At 40.6% G+C, this 23917-nt stretch overlaps 8 protein-coding genes across 9 annotated transcripts; 3 read left to right on the plus strand and 5 right to left on the minus strand.

Annotated features, from left to right (window-relative positions):
• Window positions 1-5353: 5353 nt before the first annotated feature.
• FVEG_00250 (hypothetical protein) lies at window positions 5354-6562 on the minus strand (the record flags this gene model as incomplete). Its single annotated transcript, XM_018886682.1, has 2 exons — window positions 5354-6404; window positions 6460-6562. The coding sequence occupies 2 exons, from the start codon at window positions 6560-6562 to the stop codon at window positions 5410-5412; spliced, it is 1098 nt and encodes a 365-aa protein (XP_018742281.1). The 3' UTR covers window positions 5354-5409.
• Window positions 6563-7757: 1195 nt separating this feature from the next.
• FVEG_00249 (trehalose-6-phosphate hydrolase) lies at window positions 7758-9654 on the minus strand (the record flags this gene model as incomplete). Its single annotated transcript, XM_018886681.1, has 2 exons — window positions 7758-8712; window positions 8768-9654. 2 exons carry the CDS (start codon window positions 9652-9654, stop codon window positions 7758-7760), a joined length of 1842 nt encoding a protein of 613 aa, XP_018742280.1.
• Window positions 9655-10426: 772 nt separating this feature from the next.
• On the plus strand, window positions 10427-12532 carry FVEG_00248 (hypothetical protein). Of its 2 annotated transcripts, XM_018886680.1 has the most exons (8): window positions 10442-10506; window positions 10553-10683; window positions 10732-10757; window positions 10805-11551; window positions 11602-11807; window positions 11855-11920; window positions 11967-12081; window positions 12143-12532. In XM_018886680.1, the coding sequence occupies exons 2-8, from the start codon at window positions 10579-10581 to the stop codon at window positions 12399-12401; spliced, it is 1524 nt and encodes a 507-aa protein (XP_018742279.1). In that variant the 5' UTR covers window positions 10442-10506; window positions 10553-10578; the 3' UTR covers window positions 12402-12532. The 2 variants fall into 2 exon arrangements, with proteins under 2 accessions (XP_018742278.1, XP_018742279.1); XM_018886679.1 differs by having other exon boundaries at window positions 10427-10683.
• A 2378-nt stretch (window positions 12533-14910) lies between these two features.
• On the minus strand, window positions 14911-15868 carry FVEG_00247 (hypothetical protein). Its single transcript, XM_018886678.1, has 2 exons — window positions 15742-15868; window positions 14911-15678 (listed from the first exon to the last, which is right to left on the minus strand). Exon 2 carries the CDS (start codon window positions 15630-15632, stop codon window positions 15168-15170), a length of 465 nt encoding a protein of 154 aa, XP_018742277.1. The 5' UTR covers window positions 15633-15678; window positions 15742-15868; the 3' UTR covers window positions 14911-15167.
• Window positions 15869-16113: 245 nt separating this feature from the next.
• FVEG_00246 (hypothetical protein) lies at window positions 16114-17226 on the plus strand (the record flags this gene model as incomplete). The annotated part of the gene is made up of 2 exons (XM_018886677.1): window positions 16114-17015; window positions 17083-17226. Exons 1-2 carry the CDS (start codon window positions 16251-16253, stop codon window positions 17224-17226), a joined length of 909 nt encoding a protein of 302 aa, XP_018742276.1. The 5' UTR covers window positions 16114-16250.
• Window positions 17227-17357: 131 nt separating this feature from the next.
• FVEG_00245 (hypothetical protein) lies at window positions 17358-19125 on the minus strand (the record flags this gene model as incomplete). The annotated part of the gene is made up of 6 exons (XM_018886676.1): window positions 17358-17393; window positions 17454-17512; window positions 17564-17671; window positions 17725-18153; window positions 18203-18425; window positions 18472-19125. 6 exons carry the CDS (start codon window positions 19123-19125, stop codon window positions 17358-17360), a joined length of 1509 nt encoding a protein of 502 aa, XP_018742275.1.
• Window positions 19126-20039: 914 nt separating this feature from the next.
• FVEG_00244 (hypothetical protein) lies at window positions 20040-21287 on the minus strand. Its single transcript, XM_018886675.1, has 3 exons — window positions 21030-21287; window positions 20608-20980; window positions 20040-20555 (listed from the first exon to the last, which is right to left on the minus strand). The coding sequence occupies exons 1-3, from the start codon at window positions 21234-21236 to the stop codon at window positions 20203-20205; spliced, it is 933 nt and encodes a 310-aa protein (XP_018742274.1). The 5' UTR covers window positions 21237-21287; the 3' UTR covers window positions 20040-20202.
• A 310-nt stretch (window positions 21288-21597) lies between these two features.
• On the plus strand, window positions 21598-23822 carry FVEG_00243 (hypothetical protein). Its single transcript, XM_018886674.1, has 4 exons — window positions 21598-22401; window positions 22460-22973; window positions 23024-23642; window positions 23711-23822. Exons 1-4 carry the CDS (start codon window positions 22236-22238, stop codon window positions 23744-23746), a joined length of 1335 nt encoding a protein of 444 aa, XP_018742273.1. The 5' UTR covers window positions 21598-22235; the 3' UTR covers window positions 23747-23822.
• Window positions 23823-23917: the final 95 nt, after the last annotated feature.

A 23917-nucleotide genomic window follows, 5' to 3' on the forward strand; every position in this document is an offset into this window, starting at 1 on the left:
AGGATTTATTAGTATATTCTTAATATTATCTTATATATCAAAACCAGGTTCTTTTATATAGTAAGTTAAGTATATTATTAGTATAATAGGCTTTAATATAGATTATACTTCCTCTTTTTATATTAGTATATTCTCTAGCTCCTTATATATAGAGGTTATTATAGGTTTTAAAAATTCTAAGTCTTTATTTATTATATTATACCTTATAGTTCTAAGTCTATATTTCTATAATCTCTTTATCTTATTTTTAAAGGTATTAAGCTATTACTTAGGCTCTTCCTCCCTTATATCTTATATTATAGGACTATTAGTAATAGGATTATTAGATATTATTCTTTCTTTTAACTTCCTATTTCTATCTTATCTTATATTTAGCTAGCTTAGTCTTAATTAAGATATTATCTATTATTTATAATAACTGTAGTTACTTTAGATTAGGGGTTATTGCTTTTTCTTATTTTATTATTCCTAAGACTTATAGTTCTGTAAGTTTCTTTACTTTTCTTCTTTTATAGCTTTCTTATTACTTTTTTCTTTCTTTTTCTTTATAAGTAAGGTTCTTCCTTATTTCCTTATAGTATTTATTTAACTTAATTTTATATAATATTAGGATCTAAGGTATATTTCCTGCCTTAGTGTCTTTATATATAGGGAACTGATTTTATAGTTCCTTAATAAAGCTTCTTTTATCTAGGTTCTATCTATCTTTAGGTATATTATCTTTATATAAGGCAGTAGTTTCTGTTATATTATATATACCCTATATTATTCCTAATATCTAGGTTCTTTAAGCTATTTAGGGTTCCTGCTATTAGGTTAGTTTTAAAGTTTACTTACTTTAGTTAAGGTTTCTTAGTTTCTTTAGTTTTAGATACTATTATACTATATATTCTATCTAGTTATAGTTATAGTATTTATATTTAAATATATCTTATAGTTTATATTAATTATTATTAAGTTATATTACTTTAAGTAATATAAGTCTTAAGTATATTCTATATAAGGTATTATTATAATAATTGCCTTATTATTATCCTTAGTTTTAAAAGTTACTTTAATTATTATTTTATTATTAATTAAGGTAATATAGGTTATAGTTATTTACTTTTCCTATTTTATTTACTTTCTCTTTTTTATATTTATACTATCTTTTATTAATCTTAATTACTATAGTAATAAACTCTATAATATTATCTAGTTAGTCTACTTTATATAATTTATCCTTAACTTCTTCTTTTAACCCTTTATAGTAGACTTCTATAAGAGCTTTATTATCTTATAAGGTTTTAGATATAAGTTATTAGAATTTAGTAAAGTATATAGTATATAAATAAGTTTATCTAAGTAATATGATTTTAGTAGCTACTTATTATTCCTTATTAATTACTTTAAAGTTATCTTTAAGTATACTTTTAAAGTTATCTTAATTAATAAAGATATTCTAAGTTTCTTAATCTTATATATTCTTTTAATTCTCTAGGAAGTTGTTAAGACCTGACTTTATATAAAGGTCTTATTATATAACTAAGGAATATATTATAATCCCGATAATCAATCAGGGCATATTATATACCAAAATAATGAGAAAATTCAGGGCTTTCGATTGGTGTGCTTACCTAAGCAAAGTGTGGAGAATTGAGCAAGTTCCACATATTAAAGTTTTTCTATAAACTTTAATAATTTCTTACTAAGGAAATATCAGTAAGAAAGTCACGTGACTTAGGTCACGTGATGATTATATAATGAGGATTACGTATATCAGATTTTTACCCCTCAGTTAGATGATTCATGACACACCACGAGAAACCTTACTTTTCTATTTTAGCTTTATAAGCCTAGCTAAGCCTAGCGCCTTCCAAATTAGGTAAAAAGTATATCATATTTTTCTCCGAATTTCGGCGGTTTTTGTGATAGTCTTTTCATCATTATTGAGGCTACCCCTCTTTGGGAATCACAATGCCCGCTCTTTTATAGAGTCTATATAAGACTCCGGATTTCCCACTTCCGGAACTCCTTCTTCCTTAGAGACTTATCAACTTTTCTATTACATAATATATATCATTAAATTCGGAAAAATTCGCTCTATTTAACAGACCCACTTCTATCTTATAAATCCTACCCTATGCCTTATTATTCAGCAGTTACAACCTTTTATCCATCTAATTCCTCCTCTTCCACCTTATCAGTCACTATAGTGCATCCTACTACTTATAGTGAATTTATTGGCTATTTTATTCAAGCTTTAACAGAAGTCTTTAAAGATAGGTTTAAACCAGTTCTTAGTACTTCTTTAAATTAGTAATACAGTAAAGAGTATCTTCTTAATAGCTATATTTAGCTTAGTTAGGAATATATAGAAGTATCCTTTTATTTAGGTTAGGAATAGGACTATATCTATAGCTTATCTTTTAAATAGTTCTAGCTTAGGCAGCTTAAAAGCTTCCTTAATATCTCTTCCTCCCTAAGGATTAATATTATTATTAGCTACTAGATATACCTTCTAGTTATTAATATAATTCTATAGGTTATAGATAGTATTATATAGCTAATAAATCTTAGCTATTATTTCTATTATATTAGGTAGTTCTCTAGTATAAGGGGGTGCTAGGCTAGTATTACTAGATATCTTAATAGTATAATATTACTTAATATAAATATAGTATAGTCTAAATAAGAGCTATTAATATATAATAGTTAAGGTTTCTAAATAAGTAAACTAGTTTATATTAAGTTTATATTTATAGAATATATAGGGCATTATACTAAATATATTAAGATATTATATCTTTTAATAGTTAATAGTATAGGTTAAGTATATTAAAATAAAGAAGTATTATTAATAGCTAGTAAGCTAAGTTCTATATACTGCTAATAAATATATATATAAGTACTATAGTAACTTATAGTATAGTAAGTCAGGCTTATAGTAAGTTATAAGTTAAATTGTAAGTCTGATATATAGCTTATGATAGTTATCTTTAAAGTATTATAAGTTATGTGCTAGTTAGTTAAAAATAGTAGGGGCCTATGTAACGTAAGCGCTTTTCCTGAGTTAGGTTGTAACAGAAACCTTACTTTCTTATTTAAGCTTTATAAGCCTACTAAAGCCTAATACCTTTTAAATTAAGTAAAAAGTATATTATATTTTTCTTTAAATTTTAGCAGTTTTTATAATAATCTTTTTATTATTATTAAGATTACCTTACTTTAGGAATTATAATACCTACTTTTCCAAAGGTTTATATAAAACTTAGGATTTCTTACTTAAAGAACGCCTTTTTCTTTAAAGACTTATTAACTTTTTTATTATATAATATATATTATTAAATTTAGAAAATTTCGTTCTATTTAATAGACCTACTTTTATCTTATAAATCCTACCTTATACCTATCTATTTAGTAATTATAACCTTTTATCCTTTTAATTTCTCCTTAACTTCCTTATTAGTTACTGTAGTATATCTTACTACTTATAGTAAGTTTATTAGCTATTTTATTTAAGCCTTAATAATTATCTTAATAATGCTTGTTATAACCCTAGCGGTCACGTTACGTGTTACTTACAAATTTCTTACTAATTATTAAGGACTGATAACTTCTATCTGAATCTATAATAGAAACACTAAATATATTAGGACTAAAGACCTACTATTACAGTCCAGGACTAATGCTATATATCTTAATCCTTAAAACCTTAATATACTAATATATTCTGCAGCCAGTATATAAAGACACTTATTAGCATTTCTATAGATCTTAGCTTACTAGCTATTAATAAAACTTCTTTATATTAATTAAGCCTAATATATATTAAATCTACTATTAAGAGATATAATACTTTAATAACGCTTAGTTTACGCCCTACGCCATCTGCTAATAATAAACCCAAGTACAGCTTAGTTTAATACAGTTAGACCATAACTGTCATAATACTAGCTAGTTATTTACTTAATATTACAGTTTTATACTAGCTAATACTATAGCCTGCTTTTATAGCTTAAGTACTGCTACCTATTACTTTAAAAAATATCTATTATACTCTAGTATAGTATATTATTTAATATTAAACTAAGTATTAGCCTTTACTTATACTAGCTACTTAACTATATTATTAATAGCAGCCTAGCTATATAATACTATAATATACTAGTACTTATTAATAATCCCTAGTACCTATACCTACTAACTAAAGAAGCTTATTTATTACCTTATATTAATTAACTTATGCTCCTTATATACTATATAATCCTTAAAATTAGGCTCCTACACCTTAGTAAGTATATACTCCTTAACCGCTTAATATAACTAGTCTACCTGCACTAGCTATACTTACTATACAGTATCAGATGCTACTAACTCTACTTTTAACTAGCTTAATAATAAATTAGTACTAGTATAATAATAAAGGGTTATACTTTCTAGCCTAGCTATAGACACTTTAGATACTAAGATAAGTCTCTTAGCTATATCCCCTAGGAAATTATCCTAGAGCCCTAATATAGAATTCTGTATAGGTAATGCAGTAGTTATACGAATTAGAGACTTGACATTGGTGGGGGCAATTGGAATTATGAGTTATGCCTAATTGTGGTGGAGTATAGAATGCGTTGATCGTTGGCTTGGGTAGTTGGCATTAAGATTGACGTAGGCTGAAGATGAAATTTATCTTAGAAAGTGAACTCATCAGAGCTAGAGCATCCCAGTGCGGTCTTGGTTTATCGAGGTCATGTCCAAATGTGTCACGATCTTATCTTCTTATCGATAATCACATTTGTCAGTCTCTAGGGCAGCATAATTGGGCCTAGAAACCTACCATAGGATAGAACGAGTCTTGTGCGTCTTTCTTGGATCGCATCAAACAATTGCTGCGTGTTGAGAGGCGATATACCATACCGGTTTGCAATGAAAGCACAGGACATATCGCAGTAGAGGTACCAGCCATGCATAAGTTGGACCAAAGGGTCTTGCGGTTTCTTTTTATCCACCAGCGTATTTTCAAAAAGCACCCGAGCCCCGCCAAAATGCTGTTTTTCATGGTCACCAGTACCAACACAGTAGCGGGAATGGAGGAATTCGTCACGGGAGAAGGACGTTGCGCACTCTTACTAGCCCTGGTCGATTGAAACCGGCTTATAGCTGCTGAACTTAGCTTTGATCGATGCGAGTCTGCCCGATGCTATGTTGCCTTCAGTTTTTGAGACAAGAGTTGAATGACTGAATGAATATATTCCGCCTAGGAGGATAGGCTTCGTTAGGTTTAACAGAAGGGCCTTTCTTCAAGTGATAAATTACATAACAGGCGTTTCAAAACTACGGATCTTATGACAGAGTACAACCAGACTAGACTTTCTTTGCTCTTAATATACAACAGTAAACTGATCTAAACATTACTTAAGCGACATTTATAACCTAACTCAAATCAAGCCATGGCCTATAATCAAAAGCCTGACCTTGACTATCACCGATACTACCATGAATTTCAGGCAAGCCCGTGGCGTGATGATCCATCTCTGGGAGTATGGCTGTATATCTATCGCTGATAGGTTTTGCAAAGCGTTGGAGAAAATGCAACATCCAATAATCCATATCAAATGCCGTGTCCATACTCTGCTGGCATGTCCGATGGAATACTTGCAGTCGCGAAATAGCCAAGTCAATACCAGGCCAATACTGGCGCAATTCCATCATCATCTCAAAGTTTTGCCTAAGCATCTTCTTTACGTTTCTGATTTGAATCTCATCATCATCAAAAAGCAGAGTGTGCAGATGAATTGACGAGGAAACTGCAAGAAGATGTCCAACCATTAGCCACCGGCATTCGCAGCCTGGTGTTGAGTTTGCACGTGATAGGAGGTTGCTCAAATCCGCGGCGTGGCTGCGACAACGCCTTGCATACTCAACTATTTGAGGACTTCGCCCCGCCGCTGTAGAGGTACTTTGATGTAAGAATTGGTAGTAGAGGAGTTGGCTGAAATGATGGTAGCCTGTGTGTAGAGCTACCAGGGTGCGGCCGAGGCCAGTGCTACTGTATGCTGCGAGATTTGTCGGTGTGACATGCAATGTACTTGGAAGATTCAACTTCCATGTTTCAAGCTTGTCTGCTATCCCCTCAATCTTGTCGAATAGTTCAGCATCTGAGATGCGGTTTTGAACAGTCAACTCGTGAATTTCGTTAATTGGCGCCACAACTTCAGTGAATGGGATCATCTGTGCCCAGAGACCGGGTTGTCGAGATGTAACCTCATCGCTTTGAATCATAAATTCCAAGTGGTCAATACTGGGATCCAGTCGTTCAAAGGCGTGTTCCTCCATGGGGACGGGAAAGTCAGGATCAATAGTGAGCTGCTGCTTAATGCAAGATCCGGCACTTTCCCAGCAATCCCACATCCAAACATTCCACCATACTGTCATGAATTAAATTAATTTACTTTTAGCAGCGCAATCTTTAGAGAATCTTACCTCTAATCTCTGTCTCGCGTTGGAGCTTATTGGTAGACAGACAAGTCTGTAATCTCCTCAGTTGAATCATACGGATCGCCTGCGCACCATAAAGCGATTCCATTTCTGTCTCACCCTCTGAAGCTGATATACAGCATAGTAACATGCAAGCTTGGATGGCGGATAACGATACTGGCTCCGTGCGGTCGTTGAAAAGGCGTTTACTGTGTGTAGCCCAATCTTTACGCCTCTCACAAAGCTCGGAATCTCCGTGCCATTGGTCTGAAGCAAATCTACATTTGTGTCGATTAGTAATGATTCCACAGACACTTCTCGGTGTTGAATCAATACCTACCTAGCTGCAGTGCATCATAGCGAGAACATGCATCATTTCGGCTCGTCCCTCACGTTGAGCTCTGATGAATGATGGTCTATGGAATAGGGTATGGTCCTTGTCGTGGATGAGATCAAAATATATATCAACAAGTGAATTACACATTTCTTGACTAGGTAGAAGGCGAAGCTGGCCTTCATTGTCGATGCTTGTTTCGTTGAACACATTCGAAAGCTCGTCGACAGAACTTAGATTGCACTCGAGATTGAATCGGAGACATCTAATACATGAAGATGCTTGGCCTTGAGAATGACATTTTCTTTTTTGTATCCTATTGCTCGGTTTAGATGAATTACTAATGTATGAATGTAGTTTGTGGCTTCTCGAGACCTACTTGCATTGAGTACAAGCATGCTTCGGCCTCCCTTGCCTCTTGGACATGTTCATATGTTGGAGTTGAAGGATGCAACGTTTAGCTTACAACGATGAGATAATTTAAGATAGTCAGTTGGTAGGCACTTGACTTGACGGCACTGATAGTTACGCTGAACGCACCTCGTCTGGGCAGGTTAATTGATGATTCCTTATCTCGTGGTTTATCAAGCGGGGATGATCATTATTAGCGCGCCTGATGTATGTCTAGCTGTACTGAACTATACTGTATTTAGGATAACTACTCTAGCATAGAGTATAAGATAAGCAGAACATATTAAAAATCCCTCATACACCTCACTTCCTATTTAGTTAATTAATTGATTCATAACTATAAAAGCATAATTACTTTAGATTCTATTCGCTCTGGATTATTGAGTACTGGTTTCATATCGATGAACCGTTGAGTAGATACTTGAGTCTGGCGCAAAGAGTTAAGGCACATAACTACAATTAAACAAACGCTAATGAATAAATCATGTACTGAAGATCTCCTGATACAAACTTACTGCAGTTTCTAGCCGGCAATTACATTTTCAGTACCTTGCTGCCATTATACCATTGCAATCAAAGTCTGGTATGGCCTCAGCCTAATTACAGCCATTCCATCTTTGACCATCAATTCGTTCACACCCTCATAATTGCCCAAAGCGGTTACCAGCCCCGTCACATTGATATTGGGCTTTCTTGAATCTGTGGACGCACCGAGTAGAATAGTCATTGCCTTGGGAGGAATGGTCCACCAGATATCAGTGGCACTAAAACTGGTCACAACCAGCGCCTCCGTCGGTCCAGTTAGGCTCCCACCAGTAGTGTTGTCAGTGCGTATATACGCAATGACGTCTTCTTCGATTTCTATATTTAGCATTTCGAATCCTCCGTAAACAAATATGTTGGAATGCTGCTTTCGAAACTTGAGCACCCGGCGCCAATGGTGAAGGCTGGACTGCGAATCGGCTAACATCGTGGAAACGTTCCAAGTCCCAAAGTCAGGGTGGATAGACATCCAGGGCTCAACTTGCTTAGAACCAATCGGCACGAATCCAGCATATGGACTCTCCGAGTTCCACTGCATGGGCGTGCGAGCGTTGTCACGTCCGACCTGTCGGTATCTGTCCCTATACATCTTCTGCTTTTTTACATCGTCGTGGTAACAACGCTGTACCAACTCCCAGTGATTCAGACATTCGATGTCTTTGTATTTCTCCATTCCCCATTCTCGGGGAAGATTAACCATTGCAAGTTCCTGTCCCTGATAGATGAAAAGTGTTCCAGACTGGAAGGCAAGGTGGTTTGCTAGCATCTTGGCTGATATTGTTCGCATGGCGGGAGAGTCGCAAGCGTAACGACTAACTGTTCGGCTCTCGTCGTGGTTCTCCATATGCAGGGCGTTCCAACCTGCGTTGGATGCCATGAATGTTTGCCATTTGTTGACTACGTTCTTTAATGCTGTTGGTTGGAACACGGCGGGGTCAAATCTATGATTTGCACCTAGGTCAAGCCCATCTCTGTGTAATTGTTAGCCCGAGATCCTGTAAAAGACTATATTCTGTTATGACTTACATGTCAAAGTGAAACGCCATAGCTAATTCTCCACGATCCTGGCCCACAGCTTTGAGAACTTCTTCGGGATCTGCATCTGGCATCTCGCCGACACTAAATGCATCGTATTCCTGGAGTATCGATCCAATCCCACGTAGGTATTCGTGCAGCCGTGGTCCACAAGCACAATGCTCGGTGGGCTTCTGAAAAAATCCCGGTTTCTTGATCTTTGCGTCGGGCAGGCCAGGTGTTTTCGAAATATAGTTAATGACATCCATTCGAAACCCATCAACGCCACGATCAAGCCAGAATCTTACGATATCGTGCACAGCATTGACGACATCGGGATTTTCCCAGTTCAAGTCAGGCTGTCCAGATGACCAAAGGTGAAGATAATATTCTTGTGTGGTAGCGTCCCAAGTCCAAGCGCTTGTACTAAAAAAGGATTCCCAATTGTTAGGTGGCATCCGTTTACCGGTTTCGGGATCCCAGCGAGCCGGCCGCCAGAAATACCAGTCGCGATATCTGCTTGTCTTTGAAGACTTGGACTCTTTGAACCAAGGATGTTGATCCGATGTATGGTTCACAACAAGGTCAAGGATATACTTCAAACCGCGGTCATGGAGGCCTTTGATTAAAGCATCATGATCGGCCATGGTACCATAAGGCGGATAGATATTCTTATAGTCAGAGATATCGTAACCCATATCAACCTGCGGAGATGCCAAAATGGGAGACAGCCATACCATATCAACGCCAAGAGACTTGATATAGTCAAGCTCTGAGATAATTCCTTGAATATCTCCTATACCATCCCCATTGGTATCTTTAAAAGAAGGTGGGTAGATCTGATATACAGAGGCTTCCCGCCACGAGGCTCGCTCGACGTTTGGGATGACAGGCTGCATTGTGAATGCCGAGGAAAATCGATATGTACAAACGTTATTGGGGGTTTCTGAGAGTGAGAGTACTGTTTAGGGCCAGACAAACGGGGGCCAAAGATGTGATTTCCAATGCACCTAGGACAGGTTTTGTGCTACTGGTATTTATTTAACCATTTTGCGACGGTAATATATCCAGGGCTTTACGTATACGGAATAGTATCGAGAAGGATCCCGTAATATGGCAACAGGGGCCAATATCCTGGAATCCCGGGCTCCCTCCGTGGGGATTTGTCATGGCGGGACTAGCTGTAACACAGCATTTCCATGTATAATACCTAAGTGCGCAATAAAAGCCGCAAAAGGTTTCTCATGTATCCTATCATGAGCTGATAGCCGGTAAATGCGGAAAAGCCATTACAAATAAAGTAAGTCATGCGGGAAAATGGGGTGGCACAAAGGAAACGCCCTCTAGCTTGGCTTATCAGAGTAAACATCGTAATGAATACTGGATTAACACTGGAGGCTTCCGTTATCCCAACACCATGAACAATTAAATGCGGGAAATGCTTCTATTCGATAGGCATAATTCCGCCCAAGCGCAAAGCGTATCTTGCGCCACTGTGCGGAAAAACCTTACCATAGTAGGCAAGGTGAGCGTCAGATGCGGTAAATTCTAACTCGAAATGGGCTAGTTGATGATGTGGAACTATTGCTAGACTGCGGAAAACCCAACGAGCATAAGTGTCAAGGTTCTGACCCTCAGTCCCGAATGCCTATCTATTATGAATAGTCACATCTTTTGCTGATATCCCATGGAGACTAAATTTCGGTCTAAAATCAGGTTGGTTTCCGGAGACTCTATAAGTTCTTGATGACGTTCGTTGATTTGGGAATCGTGCTTTTCATATTCTTACCAACTCAGAACTTGACTGGGAAACAATTATCGCGATGCAAACACCATACGAATCCTCCAACTCCCATGGCCGCTTGGTGCCTCGGAAGTCCGCTGTTGTTAATCTGTTGGTGTTTGTCTCTGTTTTGGTTAACTCAATGGTAATATCATCCTTACTACGGTACCACGGTGGTTTCTAACAAATGCAGACCTTGGGCTATGATGGGAACATGATGTGAGCCAAATCCGTCACCTCGAAAGCTCTAACTGACACAACAACAGGAACGGATTGATGATTTTACCATCCTTTTCTGATTACATGCATTTAAGTACGGCGACCATGGCGGCAAGCTCTACTATCATCTGGGTTGGTAGTGCAGCTGCTTCACCATCTGGAGGTATTCTACTTGACAAATTCGGCCGGAAGAATGGTATCCTACTAGCTGCTGTTATCTCACTTACCGGAATTGCTTTGCAGAGCGCGGCTCAGAACGTTGCCATGTTCATCGTCGGCCGATTCATTCTCGGGTGCGGAGTAGGACTTAGCTCGATTGCTTGTCCGACATATGCGTCTGAAGTTGCCCCAACCAAGTACCGTCCGCTCATGCTAGGATTCTATTACGATATCTGGTATTTCGGAGGTATGGTTGCAGCTATCATCACTTACGGAACGTCTCAGATTGATAGCACTTGGTCCTGGCGATTGCCTTCCCTCTTTCAAGTAATTCCAAGTTTTCTATGCTTGGCAATGCTGCCTCTTATCCCCGAGAGTCCGCGATGGCTCATTGCACAAGGCGAGCACGAAAAAGCACTTCATGTGCTGGCTGCCACCATGGCAAACGGTGATATCACCGACGATGACGTACTGGGTGCCTACGACCAGATTTGTTCTACTATTGCGTATGAGAAGGAGAACCCTGCCTCTCAAAATTGGCTTGAAGGTATCAAATTACCGTCGAACAGGAAGCGAGTTATGTTAGCTGTATCAGTTGCCATTATCGGGAACCTAAGTGGCAGCGCTATAGCCTCGTAAGTAAATATTCATGTCAAGACTCGCTCGACTGCTAACTACTGCAAAGCTACTGGCTGGGAACTATGCTTAGCCAAGCTGGTGTAACTGACACATATAGTCAATTACAGATCAACATCGCCCTCAATGTGTGGTGTTTCGCTTGTGCAGTGGCAGGAACACTACTTGCGGATAAAATCGGACGCAAGCCCCTTGGTATTGGAAGTTTAGTTTTTGCTTTGGTTTTCCTATATCTGGTCGGAATCTTTACTAAGAGTAAGCGAATCGCAATATCGTTTGAACCAGTCTGACCGCATATTTAGTGTATGGTTCTTCAACTGACACTAGAGCCGTTTATGGAACTGTTGCCTGTATATTCTTTTTCCAAGGTAAGGAATACTATCGCACAGCAGGTTGTGTGCTTACATGTTCTAGGCGGCTATAGTTTTGGCTGGACTACACTGCTTGTCATGTATCCTACAGAAGTCCTGAACTTTTCTCTCCGAGCAAATGGCATGAGCATCTATACATTCGCATCCAACTCAGCAAGGTCAGTCTATATTGCAGTGTCTGTTCACAGCGGAGTTATTGCTGATGATCTGAATGATTAGTGTTTTTGCAACATTTATTATGCCCTTCGCACTTGAAAGTATCGGGTGGAAGATGTATATCATAAACGCCTCGTGGGATATTTTAGAGGTTCTCTTTGTTGCTTTCTTTTGGGTCGAGACCAGAAAGAAATCTCTTGAGGAAATTGATGCGCTGTTTGGTCCGAGCAGCTACCTAAATGTTGAGGCCACCATCGAGGGTCATGAATTGAAGTGCCCGCGAACTAGTACGCAAGCTGATGAGGAAGCGTCAAAGAAATAGTTTACACACAAGCCGATGTTCTTCGTATAACGAGTTCAAGAGCTTGTACTTGAAAGTTGGGTGCGTCGGTACAGGGCAAGAATCCCCGTAGGGCTTAGGTAGCTAGAATGAATCCTTTGCCGCTTGCATCCTACCTTATTGATGGCCTGTCCACAAGCGAAGTACACGACAGCAGGGCATTGAACCTGACCCTAGCCATTCTATGTAGCCTTACCAGATCTTCTATGTAAACTGATGAAATAGGGACGAAATACCACTCATGAAGTTCTCGTGTCTCTCCTTAACCTCGGTATCCCCATATCCACCAGGAAATCATGCTGGGGCCCCAACATACAATCCTGTACCGATAATAAAATAGCTATAATACTTTAGATTTGCGGGTTATGACCGGAATTATAAATTATACTTAATTATAGGTTACTTAATAAATAACAAATTAAATTTGCTAACTAAGTAAATAGATAGGCTTAAAGTAAAGTATTTATTAAAAAGAAAATATATTAAATCATTACTATAACCCTAGCAATTACATTACATATTACCTGCAAAAGTTCTTACTAATTATTTATTAAGGCTTAAATAAAATAGCTAATAAACTCACTATAAGTAGTAGGATATACTATAGTGACTAATAAGGTAAAAGAGGAGGAATTAGGTAGATAAAAGGTTATAACTGCTAAATAATAGGGTATAGGGTAGGATTTATAAGATAAAAGTGGGTCTATTAAATAGAGCGAATTTTTCTAAATTTAATAATATATATTATATAATAGAAAAGTTAATAAGTTACTAAGGAAGAAGGAGTTCTAGAAATAGGAAATCTAGAATCTTATATAAACTCTATAAAAGAGCAGGCATTATAATTCCTAAAGAGAGGTAGCCTTAATAATAATAAAAAGACTACTGAGGCTTATAAAGCTAAAATAAGAAAGTAAGGTTTCTTATAATATATTATAAATTATCTAACTAAGTGGTAAAAATCTGATATATATAATCCTTATTATATAATTATTATATAACCTAAGTTATATAACTTTCTTACTAATATTTCCTTAGTAAGAAATTATTAAAGTTTATAGAAAAACTTTAATATATAGAACTTGCTTAATTCTTTATATTTTACTTAGGTAAGCATATTAATTAAAAGCCCTGAATTTTCTTATTATTTTGGTATATAGTATACCCTGATTAGTTATCAGGATTATAATATATTCCTTAGTTATATATTAAGACCTTTATATAAAGTCAGGTCTTAGCATTATTATAAACCAATAACCCTCATATTAGTCTATAACTAAAAGCACTAATTATCTATAGATAAAAAACCTATTATTATAGTCTAGGACTAAAGTTTAGATATCTTAATCCTTAAGCCTTAATATATTACTATATTATTTAGCTAATATATAAATATTTATTTAATATTAAATAAAACTTAACTTACTAACTATTTGTTAAGGCTTGAATAAAATAGCCTATAAATTCACTATAAGTAGTAGGATGTACTATAGTGACTGATAAGGTAGAAGAGGAGGAATTAAGTGGATAAAAGGTTGTAACTGCTGAATAATAAGGCATAGGGTAGGATTTATAAGATAAAAGTGGGTCTGTTAAATAGAGCGAATTTTTCCGAATTTAATGATATATATTATGTAATAGAAAAGTTGATAAGTCTCTAAGAAAAGAAGGAGTTCCCTAGGTGGGAAATCCTGGGTCTTATATAGACCTCTAAAAAGCGGGCATTGTGATTCCCAAAGCGGGGTAGCTTCAATGATGATGAAAAGACTATCACAAAAACCGCCAAAATTCGGAGAAAAATAAGATATACTTTTTTCCCAATTTGGAAGGCGCTAGGCTTTAGTAGGCTTATAAAGCTTAAATGGGAAAGTAAGGTTTCTCGTGGTGTGTCATGAATCATCCAACTGAGGGGTAAAAATCTGATATACGTAATCCTCATTATATAATCATCACGTGACCTAAGTCACGTGACTTTCTTACTGATATTTCCTTAGTAAGAAATTATTAAAGTTTATAGAAAAACTTTAATATGTGGAACTTGCTCAATTCTCCACATTTTGCTTAGGTAAGCACACCAATCGAAAGTCCTGAATTTTCTCATTATTTTGGTATATAATATGCCCTGATTAGTCATCGGGATCATAATATATTCCTTAGTTATATAATAAGACCTTTATATAAAGTCAGGTCTTAACACTATTAATAAAACTTTTTTATATTAATTAAGCCTAATATATATTATATTTACTATAAAGAGATATAATAACTTAATAATACTTAGTATTATACTTTATATAATTTACTAATAATAAACTAAGTACAGCCCAGTTTATTTATAATTAGAAACACTACTATTATATTATAGTATTACTTATATAATACTAATATATAAAAAAGCTTAAGAGAAAGTTTTATAATAATATATATATTAGTGCTATTAGAAAAGATTAGTTTTTTTATAATATATAATTATATAATCGAATTTATATAGGTATTAATGTAGTGTAGTTATTATTAGTTTAGTTTTTATATTATAGTAAAATAGGTAATACTTTTACGGAATCCGAGGCACCGGCTATCTTCGGAGATCGATGCCGAACCATGTATCCCATAAGTCAATGGCTATTATCTGTTCTGAGGCTTATCGTAAGCAAACTTGCTACCATGAATAATGAATGAGTGATTGTGTTCCGCGCCCTCCGCACGACATACGCGCCTAAAAGTCAATTATCCCGCGATCCCCGCTCTTCAAACGGGCCAATTATCAACAAGCTCCCGAAGACCCTTGAATCTAACCGGCTTCTTGAACGTGGTGTTCATTCCAAATTCATCAATCATTCGCCGAGTCTCGCTCTCTGTAGGGTCTGGCATAAGTCCCATGATGATAACAGGCTGAAGATTGTTCTCGCGCTCATGCTGTCTTATAAGGAGTGAAGCTTCCATGCCGCCCATGACAGGCATAGAAATATCGAGCAAGATCAATTTACATTGTTCGGGGTGCGCTTTGTACAGGTCGACGACTTCTTGGCCGTTCCATGCGATGTTGTATTTGAGACCGAGTTTATCGAAGTGGAGCTTCATCACTTTCATGTTGACTTTGTTGTCGTCGACTAAAAGGTACTTGGCGTCGTGATCCCATGATTCTTCAGCACCTCCTGGTGGGGGGACTGTTTGCGCAGAAGTGTCTGACACTTTATTGTCTGTTTTAATCATCTTCGCTGGTGTATATATCCGTGGACTGTGATCAGACGGGGGGGTCCTGTGCTGTACGCGTCAGCGTCCGACCTTCACACTCATCGACAGGTTAGTGGCGTGAACGGACCGTGTTGAATCAAGATTTGTAGACAAAGCTTAATGCTAGATGAGACAGAGATGAGAGACAATGAAAATGAGTGAGATTGAACGAGTGGCGGCCTCTTGATCTTTGTTGTCGTAGCATTCGAGGGTTGACTAAGCGCTCGTGGGGCTTGAAGGATTATATCTGGGTCTCAAACGCATTGCGATCAGCAGTATCAGTGGGCCAGTAAAATTGTTAGTGTCTTCCTTACAACATTGAAATATTTCAAGTAAAGGCTATGTATTGAATTTGGTCCTCTAGCCATGATGCTGGGGTGCAAAGTCGCAGGAGATGCTCTGATTGGCTCTGCCGTACGTGCTGAAGTCCTACAAGTACAAAGTTCAGCCAGGACTATGGAGCTCAGCCACTATCACCGCCTCTTCCTAACCATTCGCTGACCGAAGTCTTTCCAATTGGAACATATTAAAGCCTTCTCCTCATCGTGAGCTCCAGAGGTTATTATTTTCTTCTGACATTGCCATTCGCCCTTCAAAATGTTCACTCTTTTCCCCCGTCTACCGCCAGAACTTCGCGACCAAATCTGGTACCACGCCCTATCAGAACCCCGCCAACCAGGAATATGCCAATGGAAGCCAGGCTGCTGGATCCCAAAATACCTTACAGCAGAAGACCACGATTGGTCCGACAACGATCCTGACAACATTCGCTTAGAGTTTCGCTACGATAAGTTAGGAACACCAATTCATATACCCATCGTGGATGTCAACCAAGAGGCACGCCGTGTTGCACTAGCCTGGGCTGGCGATAACAACATCAGAAATCGATACAGAAACGGCAAATATGAGTTCAGGCGTAGGATGGACAAGAACACAGACACCATCTATTTTCCCAACAATATGATAGACGATGCTGAGATCGAGGCTGCCGATCGAGGCTTTGAACCAGATATGATCAATAGGAATCATACCGTGGCTACATACATCATAAGCTTGGCAGTGCCAGCAAGATTTATGCGAATCGCAGACGAGGCACTATATACCTGGGAATGGCACGAGAGTCTGGAAAAGATATACGTCATTGTTGGAAAACAACCCGATGGAAAGGGTCAATGGGAGATTGATACGACGAGAGGAGCGAGCATATTCTGGACGAGGGACACTGGCAGGTTTGTTCCTCAACTAGGAGCGGATGAGTTCTGCAGTCGGGACCTTCTAAAGACGATCGTGGAGGATAGGATGGGTCTCGGGGCTGCTCTCATGCGGTTTCAAGGACGGTCGAGACAGTCGTTTGAGATTCGTGTATGCTCGGTCATAAGAAGGTGGGTGGTTTTGTGTCTTGCACAATGATATGCTTACGTGAATTCAGATCACCAAAGACATCATCTCGCACGGTAAAGAACATAAAAAAGATGTTTGGTGGGTGTTTGAGCACAGTGAATCGAAGCAACAAGGGCTGTTGATGAAGTTGCACAGGAATATGTCTGTCAAGAGCTGGCTTATGGAGGAATAGATGCTTTATATATGTACTGATGTTTGCTTTCAAATTCTCGAACTGCCATTGACAGAGACTATTGGCTTGAGAAGTGTTTCCATGTTGAGGCCGCCAATCCCTGAAGGCAGACACTACACTACAGGAAACTCTCATCCGGTAATAGGCTGCATCAGAATATTGAAAAGCTATAAGGTCGTTGGTTAGTCAATAAATTGAGAAATGGTTGACAGAGAACTGAATCTTACCCATTCTTCGAGGTCTCCTTCATTGTCGCGAAGTTCAGCATACTTCTCATGTAGGCGTTCTGACCATATACATTAGTTCGTGGGTCTTTCTTGAGCAAGGCAATATGTACCAGAACTGCGGAAGAGAACACGGTCGATTGCAGTGTCACCTGAGAGTGAGTCGAGGAACTTATCAGCATGCGGATCGTTGCCAACTTGGCTGATGAGAAACATTGTTGCTAGTCACCATCATTAGCATATTATTCAGTGCAGATCAATGGCATTGACTTACATTCCTGAGGATAATCCTTTTGCTCAAGCCGTCGTCCACACTCCTCAATAGTCTTCTTGAACGTATCAACGGGCTCAGGACTAGGCTCACCATCCGTGATGGTAAGAACAAGGAACGGCCTGTCCAATTTGCCATCCTGGTCAAGTTTCTTGAAGACCAGCGGCTCCAAAACCTTTTTCTTCAGGTTTGTGCCGATGTTGGTACCACCGCCAGGTTGGAACTGTATACGAGCATCTATCTGATCAGCAGTGAGGTCGTTGCCCTGATCGTCGCTGTTGATGAACCGGATATGGGCACCTGAGTTGTCGGGGACTAGACGTGTTGCGATACGAGCCATTCGTTGGACTAGACCTCTCATAGCTTCCATTCTCGTGCCGACGACTTTACCGTCAGCGTCGAGTACGTTGGCTTGCATTGAGCCACTGTCATCTATGCGGGGTCAGTTGATGTTATCTAGAGTGGTGGAGACGAGGCATACCGCAGTAGAAGATTGGCTGATACAAGGCAAGCTTAACCAGGCCTTTCATCTGCTCAGGCTCTTTGAGGTGATTGCTTGGGTCGTTCTGTAACTCAATTGCCTTTTCAGCAACCTTTTGCAGGTAAGGATTGCCAGGCGCGAAGAATTGTCCGAGGTCGCTGTCCTCGACATACTTCTCGACTCCCGCCTTGAAATCATCTATAGTGGTAGGATTATCCAAATCCTGTCATCGTTAGTAAATCTCCCACCGGCTAGTTTGTATGAAATACCTGAGCCAAAGTCTGGTCTGGCGGAGGTTGTCCAATATGGTACAAGTTAGATACCACGCCTTTGACGACACCGTTGATGACGCCACTGTTCACATACGCCAAGATGAACAAGACAAAGTTCACCAAAGCATTGATCAACTCAGGAAGACCTGCCATCTGCTGCCCAGATGGTGAGACAGCACCCTGAATCGCAGGATTACCTGACTGCTCAGCCAGTTCCTTTGCCGTATGACCCTTAGTGTTCTTCATCGAAAGTGACGCTCCAGCGTTGATGAGCATGTTCACGACAACAGGGTCTCTAGCGTGAGTAATGGCCACCATCAAAGGTGTATCATTATCCACTTCTGGGCTTGTCTCATCGACCTGAGCACCCTTGTCAAGAAGTGTCCTGACAACACTGACTCTGTCGCCGTTGCCGTTGGCAGCGATGTACAGAGGGGTCATTCCAGGCTTGCTCATAGCTCTGGGGTTGGCATTCTTTTCGAGGAGCAGATTGACGACTGAGAGACGTCCGTACTTAGCTGCCATTCCCAGAGGCGTGAAGCCAGTCTTGGGGTGTTGGGCGTTGATGTCAACACCGCTGGCGAGGTAGGCTTCTAGCTTGGTAGAAGTCAGCGAGCCCTTTCGGGCGTCCACGAAAATATTGTCAGCCATGTCGGAAGTGTAATGAGGCAGAGGTTCAGTGACTGCGAAAAGGTGATTTGGAGAGTGGTTCTTGAGTAGCGAGCTGTTTGAATTGAGATATATTTGAGGAGATTCACGAGATTAACCGCCTAGAATTCAAGTTTTCTCCGTCACATGCCATTTTTGAGCTCTTCTATGTGTTACATGCTGCACTTTGACCTTTTCGGCGGCGGTATGACCGACTCGCAGCTGAACGAGAGTGACAAGTCAATTCATGATTCAGCTTCGTATAATAACGCCACGAAAGAAGACCCTGCAGAACGCCAGCAAATCCCGTATGGTCGAGACTGATAAACGACATGAAGGTTGGCTCGGCAAGGAGTCTCATGATCAATATTCAGTCCGCATTTCAGCTTCAAGATTCACGCCACTATCACAAAATCATACTCCAATGGTCTGCAGAAGTTTTTATATCCAAATCTAGAGGTGGCCATCCTATTCCGTTGAAGATTTGCATTAAGGGTCTGTAAGTTGATGGCTGAGGTGACGCGGCTTTTGTTGGGTTGCAATATTGAATGCGTTATGCACTGCGACACAACTCCAACGTTTATGCAATGCAATACAGTCATACGAGGACCACAGTATCTGTCAGACTGTGCTTTGCCGCTTTAATGGTGTTGCTGTCATGGCTTGACTTATCATGAACTTTGTCTTTTCGGCAGTTGCCAAGACTATCTCAGCCATGCAAAAGAGTCACCAGAAATCTCTGCTGATGATTTTCAAGCAGCTCTAAGGCCTTCTTTAGGTTTGGTACTCACTCTGAGAGCTGATTCTTATCAAAGCTCCTCAACATCAATGTCAGAAGTGCGCAGTTAGTTCCGGATCTAAAAGGCATATGGGCTCTTGGAGGCACATGAGACAAATGGAAGTCAGGGAACTTGATTTCGAGTTCAATTGAGTATATTGTTATCTGATCACCCACTAGGGGGTCTGACTAACTAATTGATCCATAGGATCTATGAGTGAATGTAAGTTCAAATGCCAAACTACTAAGAAGGAAGGGCGCATCTCGACACGAATAATCCATGTCAGGCTGTTCAACCGACATCACCAACAAGGCGGGCAACGGCGGGGACGAGGACATCCGCAGCCACAACTGTAGCAACCGCACATGTAGCCCTGACCGCAGCCGCAGCTACACCCTCTGTAGCATCTGTAGCCACCGCCGCAATAGTTGCCCCAATTGTTGCCGTAGCAGCCACCAGACTCAGCTTTAGTGGAGGGCACAAAGTCGCCATCACTGCTGAAAGAACCGACGGTGTCGCGAGACCCGGACTTGGTGATGTTGTAGACCGTGTTGCTGGCCAAGACGTAAGCTTCAAAGTTGCCGCTGTCTTTGTCTTTGGCGACGATGATGCTATCGACAGTGTCGTCAAAGGAGGAATCATTGATAGTTTCCTCTGCTTGATGTTAGACTGGCGGCTGATGAAGAGGAGTCTGAGTTATGCTTACCAGTCCAGTAACCGTTCTCAAAGTCTCGACTGTGAACGTGGATCTCGTTGTCTTCTCCGAAGAAGCTCACAATGAGAGCCTCGTCGGTCGAGAACCCTGCAATCGGAGTTCCAATTGCTGCGGATCCAGGGATGTCAAACTCTTCAGTCCACATACCGGACTCCTTATCGTGCTTGATAGTCTTGACAGTACCATCAGGCGCCTGATACAGAACCAAGTTCATGCTAGGAAGTCCTGCGACAGTGACGTGGCCCTCACCATGGACGGGGACATCGCCGAGGCCTTCGAGGTCCGCCTCATCCCACTCCTCAGAATCCTCATCATACTCACTGGCCTTGATAATGCTGTCGTCACCTATGTATACAGCGAAGGTCTGTTCATCACACATTAGATTATTTACTTTTGCAATTTGATGTACTCACTCTGTCTTTGGCCACGGCATAGCCCGCAGTTGAGCCTTCTCTCAGTCCAGCGGCAACCATCCGCTGGTCCTTGAGCTCTTCGCCATCATAGACCTTCTCAATCAAGCGGCGGCCTTGGATCTCGAGGAAGGTAAGATCGCCGTTGGGAAGAGTGTTGTGGCTCGCAGAGCGAAGGGCACGGGCGATAGTTTTGATCTCGCCGCTCATGATGGATTTTCAAGGCTCAAGAGGTTTAGTGATGTGAATGATGGGATAGAGAAGTACGGAGAACTCAATTGCTATGCTGGAGTTTGACACCGTGGCATTGCCTCCCAATTTATGGCTTCGAAAAAGACCATCGTCATACCTCGCTGTCCAGATTGTCTCAGAACCACGCGGCTCTAATTGCAAGCTACTGTAGTGATTTTGGCTATCAAAGAGGCCATCCAGTTACATAGCTGGGACGGTGTCCGGGTCTTCGACATCATGTGAGCTTTGACTTTATTGCTGCGAGATGACATCACTCTGCCTTTCAGCTCTCCGCATTCGTTTACTCCCTGCATATCATGACCTTGGAACATACAGTACGCGTATTCTCTTGGAATCCCATCTTGATAACGGTGGTGTTGCGTGTTTTTTGCGACGTTGCACAAAGTCTGATGCTGTCGGCTGATACCGCGCAGCTATCCTGAAGAGAAAGAATGGCATGCAAATGGCTGGCTGAGTAAACAGAAGTCCCAGACAATTCTTGAAAGGCCGCCCTCCATTTCGGCTTATTCGTTGGGTTATAGCCGGCACGGTACGGCCCTCGCCTGAGAGGTTGTAGTGCTTCTGTGAGAAACTGAATGAGGTAAGTGATCAGCAACTTGTCAGAGCTGAGCTCACTAGGTGTAAACCCGATTGAGGAGGTTGCTAGTCTGACAAGAGAGGTCGCATTGCGTCCAATAAAATGCTGGATCCGGTAGAGGATCAGCAATTCGGTGAGCTGAGCTCACTTGTGATCAAAACAACCTCGAGCGGGGCTTTGACAATGACAGACTAGCTGAGGTGCTTGGTGCTCAAGAAGTAGCCATTGGTCACAAGTCAAGAATGATCTACCTGGCACGACAGTAACGAGACTCGGACTCTGACTCCACGATCAAATTGTTGATTTTGCTGGACATTAGAGCACTCCGACTGATAGATCATCGATTTACCTGCTGCTTCTCTTCTATCAAGCTAGGCAAGATGGTATCATCGCTGGTTCCCCAGAACCTCTGGCACCGAGACCGTCGAGGCGGAGATGCTGGCAGAGAGCGAGAGAAAGACCCAGTTCGTTATGGTCTCAACTCCATCAGTGACTCAGTTATCGGCCAAGCAGTCGCGAAGCTAAGATTTAACAAAGATGGAGCTGGCAAGTAACTCCACAGTTTCAGACCTTTTTCAATCTCTAACATAGAAATTGCTCGCAGAGAAAGGTGGAAATGGCTTCTTTGTCAATATCCCTGGCCAGGACAAAGCCATCATCTTCACAGCAGGCCACAACCTTATGGATGAAAACGGAAAAAGAACGCAAAACCTTCGAGCCTGGTGGTCTGACCTCGGGGAGCAACACAAAGGGGTCGAGATCCAGGAGAGTGATACTCGAGTTAGCAAAGTCTTTTCGACCAAGCCTAACGAAGAGTCTGCCATTGATGATTTTGGTATCATCATGATTCCCAAGAACAACAACCCTCCACCTCCCAGGACAGCATTTGGATTTGCTTTGAGACTTGCCGAGGAAGAAAGGCTGGAAGGTATATGCAACATCTCCAGCTATTTGACCACGGCGAAGCCTGGAGAGCCGCCTACACGCAGTACGGGACGCTTCGTCAATCCTATACTGAAACAGCATCAGCTCGAGTATCTGACATATACTGAGGCTGGTGTAAGTGGTTCCGTGGTCTGGACTGGGTACAATGGAGCTCCTGTAGCAGTGGCTATACAGTAAGAGACCTCATCATCCCACTCGATTCTACTACTAACGAAACATCTAGTAACTACGGTCCGAAGCGAAAGAGTCCCAAGTACGGCAGTCGTGGTTCTCGTATAGACATGAAAATGATGCGGGAGATCATGGAGTGGACCGGCGTCTACAAAAGGGCCGTTGCCATCATAGCCCAACCCTTCGGCAAGAAACAGCAAGCTTCCCCATTACCATTGCCACTCTGCATGGCCTGGTCCGAACAAGACAAAGTTCTCCGCGTTCATGTCCAAGACGACACCGAACCAACCGTAGAAGAAGCAACATTCCAAGCCCTCCCGGTGTTTTCCGCTGCAATGCTCCTCGGAAAAGAGCCCAAAGAGGAAATCGGCTTCGCACAGATTGACAAGAGACCCAACGCTGCAAAGGACGCGATGCGCTGGGTGTCGTGGAACTTTGACCGGAATAGCGTTAGTTTTGCTAGTGCCTTGAGTAGAGCGCGGTTGGTCAAGTGGGATGTAAAGGGGCCGTGGGAGGGGAAAATGGCGGGGATGACGTTCAGTTGGGGCGATGGGATTCGAGAGGTTGTGTTTCGGGTTGATGATGAGGTTGTGAAGAATTGGGAGCTCAGTCTTCCTGATACTGAGTACACCGGTATTGCGTATCAAGACAAAGGGGATGCGAAGTTCCAGGTATGTTGACACATTTTGTGATCTTCTGTTATGGTCCTGGAGACTTTACTAACTTGAGCCAACTACAGAATTGTTATAAGAGATTTATCATGCAAGATGTTTAGGCGGCTCAGGGGCTCTCTCTATGTCCATTTACACTTATCGTCACTTTTTTTTTTTACAACTTTACTAAGCTTCTACCATATCACATAGCTAATTTCTTATTATCGAGTCTATAGTTTGTGCAAGATTATTATATATCAACCTTTCGATAAGCCCACAAATAATCCTACACG

The sequence above is a fragment of the Fusarium verticillioides genome, chromosome 1 (assembly GCF_000149555.1).
Source record: "Fusarium verticillioides 7600 chromosome 1, whole genome shotgun sequence".
Lineage (NCBI taxonomy): Eukaryota > Fungi > Ascomycota > Sordariomycetes > Hypocreales > Nectriaceae > Fusarium > Fusarium verticillioides.